Source organism: Anabas testudineus, chromosome 2 (assembly GCF_900324465.2).
Source record: "Anabas testudineus chromosome 2, fAnaTes1.2, whole genome shotgun sequence".
NCBI lineage: Eukaryota > Metazoa > Chordata > Actinopteri > Anabantiformes > Anabantidae > Anabas > Anabas testudineus.
In genome coordinates, this window is record NC_046611.1 from 22,615,051 (window position 1) to 22,628,765 (window position 13,715).

General features: G+C 42.7%; 1 protein-coding gene across 20 annotated transcripts in view; it reads left to right on the top strand.

Annotated features, from left to right (window-relative positions):
- Positions 1-13,715, top strand: part of si:ch211-285f17.1 (sickle tail protein homolog) — a 100,300-nt gene that overhangs the window by 71,016 nt on the left and 15,569 nt on the right. For 18 of the 20 annotated variants that reach the window (XM_026362521.1, XM_026362513.1, XM_026362517.1 and 15 more), the window contains 4 exons: positions 3,637-3,832; positions 6,682-6,880; positions 7,910-8,003; positions 11,729-12,528. In XM_026362521.1, coding sequence (XP_026218306.1) covers positions 3,637-3,832; positions 6,682-6,880; positions 7,910-8,003; positions 11,729-12,528 — 1,289 coding nt within the window. The remainder of the gene's footprint in view (positions 1-3,636; positions 3,833-6,681; positions 6,881-7,909; positions 8,004-11,728; positions 12,529-13,715) is intronic. The other 2 variants (XM_026362524.1, XM_026362527.1) reach the window with 1 other exon arrangement.

Here is a 13,715-nt window from a genome sequence, read left to right on the forward strand (position 1 = left end):
AACTCGCCACCTCCTCCTCTCATGTTTACATTCTTTGACTGTAATGGAACTTGTTTGTCTGGTTACCTGTGTCACACGGGCTGTGTTTGTGTACAGAAGAGATGATGCACCAGTGCATGCTATTGCGGTCGAAACCTTGGTAGTTACTGTTGTTGCAGATAAATACATGTAGTTAAACGCTTCTTGGCCCATCTTTCAGTGTGTCATTTGTTCGCCCATCTCCAGAATGATACAGCCCAGAGATGAAAAAGATTGACATGATGACATGCCTTCTTTTTTTAAGGCTAAAGCAGTGCTATGAGAAATCTTTTATAACCCCAAATACGCTGATTATATAAGAAAGTAGGCGCCAATCAGTGGGCTTTATGTAGGCTGGCAGCAGGTGTGGTACACGAGGCTCTGGCTGCTTTTGAGGCTATGTCTATACTTAAATCTCCATGAGTGACACAGCAGGCTCCTGATGGGAGCTGCCATTATACTTAACAATCATAATTTACTTTAATCGGCCCTTCTCGGCTCCACATGTCAGCCTGTCTGTCAGGAGCTAAGACAGGGGCCGCATGATATAACATAATGTGCTCTGCTCTGTGAAATCATGCAACATTGGCCCCTTCAGTCTGAAACAGGCTCTGCAAAATTCAAGACAGGTGACAGGTTGCAATGAAAGGCACTCTTGTTGTTCACACATGTTACAGTGAGAAGTGAAATGATGCAAAAGAAGAAACACAGTAATTATCACATGTAAACGCGCTCAACTATAAATAATGGAATATTACATTTTGCAGCCACTCACCAACACAGACCTAAGCTTTGTTTCTGATGACGGCATACTGTTTGTCAGGCCACTGTTGCATAAATGTTTTCAGGATGTCCTGGGTTCAGGTCAGATTTTCTGGAACAATGGCCTGGCTCACTCATGCACACACTTGGTCTCTCTTTGTATCCCTCTTTCTCTCTTTTAAACACACACACTGCACAAGGACAGCACGTTTAAGCTGGTTTAATCTTATTCCTTTTTTTTTTTTTTTTTAACAAGCATGGTCCTTTGCCTAATCATCACTCGACAATGAGAAATCTCAATATACGTTCTCTAGTACCGAAGAAAAAACAATGCAGTATTTCTTATATGTTGTAGCTCGAACATCAAAATGAGGCAAATTCCACTGAGTTATTTCTAGACCAGTTCTAATATATTGGATTAGTGACTCTGACAATGGCTGCAGCAATGTACAGGCAACCTGCCGTTATTGCAGCTTTGCATTTTTTGATTTCTTTTCCACATCGTTCTTTCCCATGTAGGTCTTTAAAGGACTTTCTAACTTGTCATATTCCTGTGTATGAGCTAATGTCAGTGTCTCAGTTTCACATTCATCATAGCTGTCAGAGTAAAATGGGAGTCTCTGCTGAAAAAGCAGAATCACGGGCTGTGCCGCTTTGATTGAGGCAGGAGAAATCACTGGTGTGGAATGCACCGTAGGTGTGTGCGGGTTGAAACAGGTTTTACGGTGCTGATCGGTTAGCGCAGTAAGTCTGCGGTTTTAACATCTGGAACCTAAAGCAGGAAGTGGTTAACCGGGTCAAGACGTGTTTTTTTTTTTATGCAAGATATTTTGGTGCTATCAATACATGCAATGACATCTGCATGCGTATGTGAGAAAATGGGAGCGAGAGAGACAGAGGAGTTAATCTGAACTAAACTGTTGCCCTTTGAAGGGGACACCTCATTTGTCAGATGTGGACTGGTGTGGAGCAATTTAACTTAATTACCTCTTTCCACAGAGAGAGGCAGAAGGTCTCATTTGCAATTTCCTCTGCTTTTATATGCGACTGCCTCTGCTCTAACTTTCTCTACTGTGAAATTCTTTCTCATCCATTGCAATGTTTTTCCGACGTTTGGCAGAAGTGAGAAGTAAAAATATTTTTTTAAACATGTGCAATAAACTCACATATGAAATGAAGTTTTTCTACAAGTTTGAACTCATGGTATTTGTGCCACTTTTGTTTTAATTCTTTGATAAAGTGGATTTCACTGCTAAGTCACTGTGACATGGAGTAATTACTATCTACAGGTGAAGGAAGACGATATCACGTTACATTTCCAAGGGTGACACAGTAGCACGCGAGAAGACAGAACAACAATGTGGGAGGGCTGTTTGGACCCACCACCAGCGAACACGCTCATAAATCATTCAGCGTTCAGATTAAATTTCCCAACACATGTCTGGTTTCAGGTGACATGTCAACTCCATGTGACCTCTGTCTTTTAAAGGTGACTATCGTCATGTGTTAACAATATAAGGGCTGATTTTTATTCGTGTGACTCGTGTAATCCATGACTGCTGCATCCTAAGCGTATTTTAATGGAATCCCAGAAGTTGAGTGATGGGTTTGCTTTTCCTTTTCTCCTTTTCTCCCGCCAGTCTTTACAGACCTTGCTCTCTTCCCTTCATTCTGAGCTTGACATTCAGGGGTACTTGACGAAAATCCAATTGCCCCACAGAGTTAGTCTGCCTTTTATCTTATCTGCATCATGCCACTGTGTGTGTGTGTGTGTGTGTGTGTGTGTGTGTGTGTGTGTGTGTGTGTGTGTGTGTGTGTGTCTTAGCGTGTGTGGCTATGTTTGGACCCTTGCTAACATCTGCTGTGTGGCCATGTTCCAACCTTTGTGCCCCTGTGTCTCTTTGCGTCTGCCCTGTCTATGTCTGCCAAGCACACTTGGCTTCCAGGCTAAAGCAGTCCAGGCCATGAACTGGCCACAAGTGTCAACTGTGCTTATTATTAAAATGCTCTAATTCTTTATTTGTAAGTGCACAGCATGCATGTGCATGTATGTGTGATCAAGATAACCTGGACGTGGACATGGCCTCATGTCTCCAGCTTCGTTAGCTCTACTCTACCACCCTTCTCTCAGGGAAGAGTAGCATCTCATAAAGGAGCCCTGTGTTCGCTGACCCTCTCGGTTTTAGCCCCACGTTGTTCTTGTGGAGCAGATCACCTTACAGCACCACACGATAGCTCAATGAGCTCCGTAGGCATGTCACACATCACCTTATCGAAGCTGTGGCTCAAGGATGCCACATCATGCAGATCTGATTACAGAGTAGCCAACTGATCTTCAAATTTTGATGACACAATTCCCGATCTTTAATCGGTGGTTAAAAGGAGTTTTTATTTTCCTCTACAGGAGTCTCATTGTTGGTTTCTGTTTGATCTCCGAGTGTGTCATCATTCGGGTTTTGATCTATTTGAGAAAAAAAAACAACTTAAATTAAAGTAAATTCCAGCTTGTGCATGTAAATGTGGAATTTCTTAGAATCCTTCTCATGCTTGATGGCGTTGAGTGGTGTGATGTGCAGTGCTGAGCAGTGTGAGATCCGGGAGCACATACGAGTGACTTACAGTACTATCACTCCTCTGCACATTTGCATGACTGAGGTCTTTTGCTTGTTGTGCTGGAGTCAAACTCAAAGTCAACATCAAAGGCCTGCCTGGCTTTCTAGCCTGCCAAAGACTATGTATGACTCATAGCACACTTAACGCTGTCAGAATGGCAAGTAGTACATTGTTTTCTAACTTATAAAAAAAAATTCGTTTAACATATTAGAAAATTTAAAAACATTCTCGTCTCCCCTCCAGAGCAGAAGCCCAAAGCACGGCCCCAGCCCTCAGCCCGCCGTCGGTGACCAGGTTGACCACTTATCCCTGGCCTCCCTGGAGTCGCTAGATGCCATGTCTGAGGCAGACGCACCTACAGCCTTTACCCGTGGCAGCCGGGTTCGTGCCAGCCTGCCAGTGGTGCGATCAGCCAACCAGACAAAGGACCGCTCGCTAGGTAAGCTGGTTGATAACTTTTGTAACAATTCAGTCAGTTGCTGTTTCTTGTTACATTAGGTTAACATTAAAGTCTATTTCAAAATCTGCAATGTGACATTATTTTTGCCACAGGGAAATAAAGAACGTATTGAGGACAAAGGCTGTTTCTTTGATTTTAAAATTGACTGTTTGAATAGACTGTGGCATTAAACACGTTGGATAACCTGTGTTTTACGGCTCTTTTAGCACAATCTTGGCAAACTTTAGAACTCCCTGAAATAACTTCCTACCACACCACGATCTTGTTATTTCACCTTGACAGTCCAAGTGTTTTCCTCACACTCCATGTATCCTCTCCTCTGCTGCGTTCCTCCTCTCTCCATCACAACACCCAGCTCTGTTTTAATTAGAATTAATTTCCTCTGTAGTGAAAGATTAGGGAATCCATCCACAAAATGCCATCGTGTTATTGACAGGATTAGAAATGGGTCGTCTTATCAATGCGCATGGTGCTTCATTTACATCCATATGCAGAAACAATGCAAAAGTTGTGCAGAAGTAGGTTGTTGTGGAGAGTGGTGGAGAGAGTTTGAAAGCTCTCTAAACAGTGCATAGAGTCTTTTAGAGTTTTTTAGGGAGAGGATTGTCTTCAAAGGTAGTTCAAAACTCAGCAAGGCATCTGCTTCTGGATAATAGCACAGCATCTGAGTGGAACGCCTTTCAACTAAAGTGAAAATGAACGAAACCATAGGGTGTCGTTTTCTACTCTCCTCGGTGCCAGTAGTGTCTCTTGCTTTGCTTGAAGGGAAGAAACACAAGACCCGTAGAAAAAACACTCCACAGATGCATGCACGTGCACATACATGCGCCACCTCGCTGATTCTTTCTCTGTGAAAAACATCAGGACAAAGCTTAGGGACAGTGGGGGGTTATGGTGTGATTGAGGAGGAGGAGGGGAAAAAAAAGGGGGCACCACTTTACTACATTGCCCCTCCCACAGTCGCTCTCTCACACACAAACACAGACACACACTTTGCTGTGTCCCAGCGGACATTTGGGGCTTCGGTCGGTACTGTAGGAGTTGGCATGTGGGCTTTTCCCGAGCATCGTAAGACTCAGCAGAAAACAGGAAATCCTTAAAACCCCTAATGTGAGTATCAGATTTAGTCTAGAGTGTGGCATCAAGGGTATTGTGTTTCAGGTCATTTATTCTGTGGCTGCAACATATTTTTTCTGCTTTTTTTTTTTTTTTTGTAGGATTTCAAACTTCATGATGATATCAATAGGCACAGAGTGATATTATTCATGCGTGCACTGAAACTTTTGTGTGTCACTGAGGAAGTTAGGAGAACAGCTTTGCAGCTAAGTAAGAATCCTGTGCTGTGCCCATTTGGTCAGGAAACCCAGTGGCCATTTGACTCCAATTCGGGCGCTGAGGAATGTGTCACTCTTTGTTAGACGTGAGCTATTTAACTTTGTTGCAGCTAAAAAAAAAAAAAAGTGTTAAAGAATTCAAATCTTCAAATTTGCATGCTCGATCAATGGCGCTTTGTCATCGGGCTCTAGTTGCTAACATCTGGATGAAAACTAGCCGACTGTTAACATAACAGCTCTCAGGAGAATGATGAAGTTATTCTGCAAATGGGCACTTTGTTAAGTTATTACTATCCAGGAACCCAGACAGACCAGAAAGAGCAATGGATAGACTCAGCAGTTTTTGTTTCCTGGATTTGCCCTCTCTCTGTCTCGTGGAACATGTAGGATCTTGTATAATATTTCACCAACATCTGGTAGCTTTTACTGGCGCAGTCTTTTTATGGGGTTACATCAAGTGAAACCATGCCTCCTTTGCTTAAACCCGGCTATTTTCAGTGCAATAGTGACTAAAATGGTTGATTTCTGTGTAAAACAGCAAGTCTTTAGTCTCACACATTCATGAAATGTGACATTCAGCACCTTTCACTGAATATGATAACAACAAAATCAAAACATAGCATAAACTGATGTGATTCCTTTGTTCTTTTCATAAACCTTAAATAAATAAAACGGTTTATTATTTTTACTGATAAACCCTTTCAAAATCAGTGCCGTGCTGCCTGAAGCAATGAATCATAAACTAGACACAGAAATGTGTTTTTTCTTTTCCGTGGCATTGTTTATACAAGTGCAGTGTGGGCGTGTCCATAAATTTTGTTGGAGAGGCATCTGTTTTTCTAAAGCACAGTACCGAGGCCACACCCAGGGTTCAGAGGTTCAGGCTTTGGTCTCTTTGATGCACAAGTTGTGCGGTTCCACTTCGAACACACGGTTAGGATTCTGCACATATATATGTAAAGTTTGTCATCTTTGAGTTTGGTTCAGTACAAGACCTTGTGGCTTACAATCATGCTACAACATGCACACACCTCAGTTTGAAGGTCTTAGTATCTATTACGGAGCTGTTGAGGGAAAGAAACTTTAAAAGTTGTTTTTCCAGCTCCACAAATAGCTGGAACTTTAAAGGACATAAACAGTAGCCACCCATATGTACAGAAACTGAAGATGAGCCAATTACTGAAAAAGATCTTAATAATCGCTCTCTAGCCTCAGTAAGTAAGTCTGTACTTCATGTAGCGGCTTAAGAGTAAATGCCCTGCAGTGTTTTGTAAATGGGTCGTACTGTTAAGTAGCTGCATGAATTGTTGTGTTTGCATTACATGATTAACACTGAACTTCATTAGCATCTGAAAAGTGCAGTGAGAGAAACAAAACGGTGTCTCACCATTTATTCAAGTTGTGTAAGTCACATGCCTGTTTTAGGAAAGGGCTTCAGGAACTGCAATAGGTTTACTTCGGGCTCATCAATGCTTCTGCACTTTCTGTCTGCAGGTGTGCTGTACCTGCAGTACGGGGACGAGACCAAACAGATCCGCATGCCTAATGAGATCACCAGCATCGACACAGTCAGAGCTCTGTTTGTCAGTGCCTTCCCGCAGCAGCTCACAATGAAGATGTTGGAATCGCCCAGCGTCGCTGTCTACGTCAAAGATGACATGAGGAACATGTACTATGAGCTCACCGATGTCAGGTAAAGATATAAGTATGGTACTGGAGAGCAGCCTAACAGTTTAACATCCAAGAACATCCAAGGTTCATAATACTTCATAGTTTCACCCCTTCTCTGAAAGTCCTTTCCCTTTGCGCTCTCTGAGCACTTCCTGTTTAAATTCACCCTGCACAGGAAGTGTCACTGCTCAGGAAAGCTTCTCACTTCCCTTTTCCCTATGTTTTCCCATGTTGTCCCTTGTTAAACTTGGCAGAAAAGTATTTGGAGATGAAACCCAAGGTATACAAAAGCAGAATGTCTTTGGTATACCCAAACAAACTGAAGCACACTCTTGAGAGACTTTGACGACTTTCCTTTCTGGTGTCCTCTCTCTCTGGAGAAAGTTTGACTCTGGAAAGTTGCAATGAAAGCTTTTATTATGCACTTTTAAGCTTTTTACAGCGTAGCTTCCAAAGAATCATGCACTAAGAACTGTGTGTATAATAAGTACACAAACACACACATACTAGCTCACTGCTTTTCTTTTTCTTGTACCTTGTTCCTGGTTTGGTATTCACCTGCATCTCTTATCTATAATACATTGATTCCATGTGCAGGCACATGTTGTTTTTATTAAAAAAAAAAAAAAAAAAAACATTACTCTTGTAGACACTAGCAACTTTGACCCTTTGAGTTCCTGCCCAAGTGCGATGTGTACTTTGTGACGAATTCTTTATCACGGCTGTAAAAAAAGCCTCATGATTCCTAAAGGTTGTTACCTGGGAAGTGTCCCGGGTGCAACACCATAGTGAGAGTGAGTGGGAAACAACTAGAGCCACTCTCTCTTTATGTCGAGCCACATTTCAAGGCAGTATTGTTTTTTATAGACTTTTAATATTTAGTAAAAATGTCAGGTAACAGGGAACTGCTGCGTGACATTTCACAGCCTGTGTCGGGGTATGTGCCCTTAGCGGGGCTGCTAAAGAGATCCATGTTGAGGCAGGATCGGCCACTGTCTGATGGTGATATCTGGGCTGCCTTCTTACCACTGGACGCTTCTTCCCCCTACAGGAATATCACAGACCACTCCTGCCTGAAGGTCTACCACAAAGACCCAGCTCAGGCATTCAGCCATGGGCCAAGACCTGCCAACGGCGATGCCCGGGTGAGTACTTAGCTATAACAGCTGCCAACACAGCAGTGCAAACTGTATAGAGATACAGATACAATAGTAAGTCCTACCCTATTTTCCTACCTTGTTTGCAGTTTAGGAAAGGAATGTCCCCCTGCCTCTTGTTAATCTGTTTGGAGGGGGTCTCATATTGTTCTCTGTGATTCAGCCTTGCCTGTATGCTCTGTTGCTTAAGGGACAATTGAATGCAATTCTTAGGACTATTTCCCTTGTTCCTTCTTTCCCCAATATCAGCTGTAATCTCATGTTTGTTTCCTGCTGATGTAACAAAACTAAAACCTCAAAAGATCCCTTTCTTAGAATGTGCCTCCCCAAATCCACCTCTCTAATCCGCCCTAGCCTGCAGCTCTTCTCTGCCTGCTGCTGATTTCCAGACAGCATTGCAGTGCTATTGTGATACGACAAAATGACTTTAACCTTAGCTTTAGACTTCCATTGCCACATACTGTACGTGTGATATAGGTGTAAAGTGAAATTGCTGAAATTTAAAGGAGTGATGAGGCAAGCGTGATGATGGTTTAGGAGGTCTTAGTTCAGATGGCACGATGACTTTGAGGTGCGCCAAAGACTCTTTTTAAAATTCTCTGCTGCTACCATGTGAGTTACTTCGGCTGGTTCTGATGGGGTCCTTCAAGGGAAAGGGAACAAAAGACAGCTGAGAAAAAGATGGTAAAAAGAGATACAACTGATGAGGTGAAAAAGGAATTTAATAGTGCTGAAAAACTTAACAAACTGGCATCAGCAGAATCATTTGAATTGTCCATGTTAGATTTCTTGATACTTTTTGTTCTGTTTTTTTTTTTTTTTACTTTTTGCTATTTAATAACTCTGGGTTTTGCTGAATCATCAGTTTAGTCAAACACAACTCGTACTGGAGTGCATTGATTTGAAGAGAAGCGAGGCAACTTTATATAGGCGCTTGTGCAAACATTGTGAAATCTGGGCTTGAGGTAGAGATTTGCTGAAGAATATTGTCGTCATGAATAATTCTGTCACTGTTTAACCAAACCAGCAGTTGACACAGATACAAGGATTGGAGGTGGCTGTGCAGTGTGGTTGAAGAATGGCAGAGAACAGGGCAGGAAGAATTTAGCTGGATGACATTTGTGGTATTGACCTAAAAATGTCTCTTCTTATGGCAGCCTTATGCCAAACCGGCCTTTCCACACAAGCAATGACAAGTTTTAACACACACACACACACACACACACACACACACACACACACACACACACACACACACACACACACACACGTGTTAGGTTTTTGTTGCCTTTTAAAGATTGCTCAAGAGACAGTCTTTTTTATTCTCTATTTTATGTTCTTGGCAACATCTTTTAATAATGAAAGAAAAAACCCTGGCATTCGAGGCAGAAGGGCAAATACTACAACTTAATGAGCCGTACACCTGTTCAAACACTGTTTGGGGAGGGGGATACTTCACATCTGTTTGTGCTATTGAGCATGCTCTTGTCTTACAGGAATGCCTCTCCTCAGATCAGATTTAAAGCTGAGTACGCAATTACTTCTGTTATTGAACGATGCCCTCTGGGCAAATAGAGGTGCCTCTGGTTATGAAAACAATCATCTTGCCTGTCATAATTGATATAAAGTGGACAGATGGACACAGTAATGGATAAGTAACTTGATAGACAGAAAAGGTTGCAGACACGCGGGATTTAGTGGCATTTTCTGGCATGTTTTGTCATGTTTGGCTTGATGAAAACACACTATTATTTTGAAATATGTATCTGTACTTAGGTAAGGGCTTTGAATCCAGAGCAATGGCTGTCAGAAGTGATGTTTTGTACACAGTGAGTAGCTGGGGGAGATATTTTGTAAACTGAGGTTTAGTTATTGGCAAAATCCCCTCCAGCCCCACCTTTTTAAAAAATGTAATCAAATATGAACAATTGTCTCAATATTAATCACACATTATTATAATAGTAGTGGTGCTTTTTCAGCATTAGGGACACAACAGTGTACTATTTCCAGCTCTTCAAACGCTGACACAGTTGCTGCACGAACATTGCTGCACCGCTTCATCTGGTTAGCTCGGCTGCCTCTGAGGCTCCGCAGTTTGTGAATCAGTTTAGAGACCCCACTCTATCTCTCACATGGCAGAAGATTGAGGCAACTTTGCGCGCCGCTACTAGTCACGCCGGCCTCATTACTGGAAGCTTAAGAGCACAGTGGAAACAGAGACTGAATTCTTTAAAGAAAGTCCACGAGTAGAATTCAAACCAAATGTTTTCCACACGACACGGTAGCTTGCACGTTTGTTTTTTTGAGCCTTTATGCACGTCGTACAGAAAATAATGGTGTATTTTTGGGATATTTTAAGAACGGTGGGTGTTCCAAAGGTGCAAAATATATGTGGAATTGACAGGTGATAAGTTTTGGTCCAAGCTGTTTTTACTGCTGTGCTGGAATTGGCAAAACACCCTCACAGTGCTCCAGAGAAATTCCTGCAAAATATGGCAAGTTTTCTTTTCTATGTTTGTAGGCACCTTGGATAGAGAAAGTCATTAAGGCTTGATGATGGTTTCCAGTGGCTCTGTGCTTCTCAGATTCCCTATTATATGTTTTGTTGCTTGGTCAGACTTGTTGCTGCCATATTTATGGGCTGCGTGTGCTTTCATTGCCAACAGTTTTCTTTTTTCCTTTGTTATCACAGCCAAGCCTCAGCCCTTTGTTACTGTACACTTTGAGTAGTTGCTGAGCTCAGACACACACACACACACACACACACACACACACACAAACACACACACGTGTCACACCCACTTTACTGTTCTCTTCATTGTATTAATCCGTGTCAGCCCCGGGGCAATTAAAGAAATAAAGACAATGCTGAAAAACAGTGTCAAACACCACACCTGAAGTTTTTAAAAGAGCTTTGCATTAGGTTTTAACTTGTCTTTTTGTGTAGGTGTAACTCGTGAGTCATACCTTGAAGGAACAATGGTTTGTTTGTGTGACAGAAATAGATTTAGACAGGAAGCAAGATGGATTGGACTGCATGTGACACTCCCAGAAAAGTGTGTTATGATTTTCAGTGCATCACATATCCTCATAGCTCTATGTTGTGTTGTTATGGTCTGTATTATGAACATAGAGGAAGAGATGGAAAGATTACACAAAGCTAACTTTGAATATATGTGATAAGACTCATGTTTACAATCATGTTGAAACTTTGTGATAAGATAGTTGTTTACATTCATGTTGAAACTTTTCATACTTTACACAGCCAGGTCACCACATTGACTTTACCTCTTCTACGCTTCTTCTACTGTGCAAGACTAAGGATAAGACTTTCTCCTTCTTGTTTGTGTTCCTTTACCACCTACTGTACAACTTGGGTACCCATAGTAGTTTCCCTAAGATGGTCTAGTTAAATAAAGTTAGGTTTATTGTACATCTTCAATGACCTTCAGTGACCCCTTATAGATGGTTGGGCTAAAGAAATGAGGTCATTTGTTGTAACATTGTTCATAAAAGCTTGTGGGTATATTACCTAGGAAAATGTGCTCTAGGGGCTAGTTTTCTTGCAAATATTTTCTAGCTGCTAGTTGCTTGGTTTATGAATCAGTCAATTATGCTGAGTTGTTTTAAATGTTAATGCAGTATTTAAGGTTGTAGTAATTCCAGTTTTCACATTTGTAAATATATAATAACATGGTTTTGTGCTTGTCTAGATGCACAATGAGATGGTACATGCCGGTCGTGAAGGACAGCACCCTCTGAGACAGCCCCCCATGGTTCCCCCAGCACACCATCCGATGCAGGGAGCGCTCTCCCCGACTCCCCACTCCATGCCCCCATCACCCTCTAGAATCCCATTTGGCTCACGGCAGGGTTCCATACCTGGCAGCGCCACTATGCCGAGGGACCGAATAGCTAATGCCAACCCCTCAGTTCGCTCTATCTCACCCTGTCCCAGCGCTATCCTGGAGAGAAGGGACGTGAAGCCAGATGAGGACATGGGGGGGAAAAGTCACACTCTAGCCAGGGGCAATGAGGGGTTGTATGCAGATCCTTACATGCTCCAGGAGGGGCGAATGAGCGTGTCCACTGCCCATGGACCACACCCCAACCCTGGGCTTGATGGTCCAGAACACGTCATGGGGGGATTTCATCGAGCCTCCATCCGATCCACAAGCTCTTATGGTGGACCCAGCCCAACAGATACAATAGATCACCCGTCTCTGTACAGACAGAAGTCCAGAAACAGCCAACTGCCTACTTTGGGCTCCAAGACTCCACCCCCATCCCCTCACCGGGTGACTGAAGTGCGGATGATTGACATCCACGGGGGGCCTCCTCATGGCATTCCACCGCACGGTGTTCCCATAGAGAGAAGCTCACCTGTGCGGCAGTCCTTCAGGAAAGAGGAAGTAACTGGGACCAAGGCCCGGAACAACATGGGCTCACCTGTGATTTCAGACCTTCCAGGTAACCTCCAAGGACCCAATCCACCTACGAGTGACCAGACACGGTAAGTGCACAGGGGAAATGTTACATACAATGGGCTGATGAGATTGTTAAAGATAGCATTGAGACACTGCATGGGAGCATGGACTAACTCTGCATCCCAGTTTCACCCTAACCAAGAGCTGCTGATTTTCAAACCCTGGCTCTGACTCAGTTTCATCATCCATAACCGAAACTAAGAACACAGTATAGCCTGCCATCTCACTGTCTTGAGCATTACAATCTGCACATTTAATAATGCAGACTAATGCACATTATTTTGAAAAGGTTTGGTTGTTTTCACAGTCTGTATTCGGCCCACAGTGTTGGTTATTTTGTGTAGACCCAGACATAACTTACCACAAGTGAAACTATGTGGAGTATGAAACCCCCATTAAGCCACTGTATATTTTACTATTATTCCATGAATATTGTACAACAACAGCAACAATCCCTCTGTAGACTCTCTACATTTACAATAATCCTGTAGACATTTTGGTACCTGGGTTAGATTAGTCTACTCTAACTGAGAGCAAATAAACATGGAAAGTGAGGAAGAGGAATGCTTGCCACTTAGCCGGGCAAATGTGGTTTTACTAACACTGAGGTTACAGCTACATGTGGACATATGAAAACCAAAGAAAATATTGACCAGGTTGAAACAGTATTTGAATACTATTACTAGTATATACCCAAATCAGTCAAACAGATCATGCTGGACCACCTGGGTAGGCCAAAACCCTCCACTAGAAATGCCGCGGGAACATGGGGAAGGAGAGTAAGAATTTGAACGGGAAAGTACAATACTTTGTATTCAAAATAAAAATAGTCCCAGCACTCAGTGCTCTCTAGCTGTCATAGACTGTATTCATTTGACGTACGCTGTGTGACACTGAGGTTAGGTATTGTTGTGTCTTTTGTGTATAGCACAGCTAAAATCACACCCCCCCCCCCCCTCCCTCTGTGTCCTCAGCTGGCCACATATCCTTCCTCAAGATAAATGATGACATCTGAAAACAAAAGTTGTCCTCTTTTCCAACCGCTAGCCTTACCAAACAATCGTAGAGTCGGGTTCCTTACTCACCCCTCTGGTGTTTGGCTTTCATGAGGTGGTGTCATTTTAGAGTTGTCCTCTCACTCCCCTCTTGGCACCCAGCGCTTGTGACACACTCCTGTTTTATTCAGAAAACAATCTGACCTGATCACTATCCA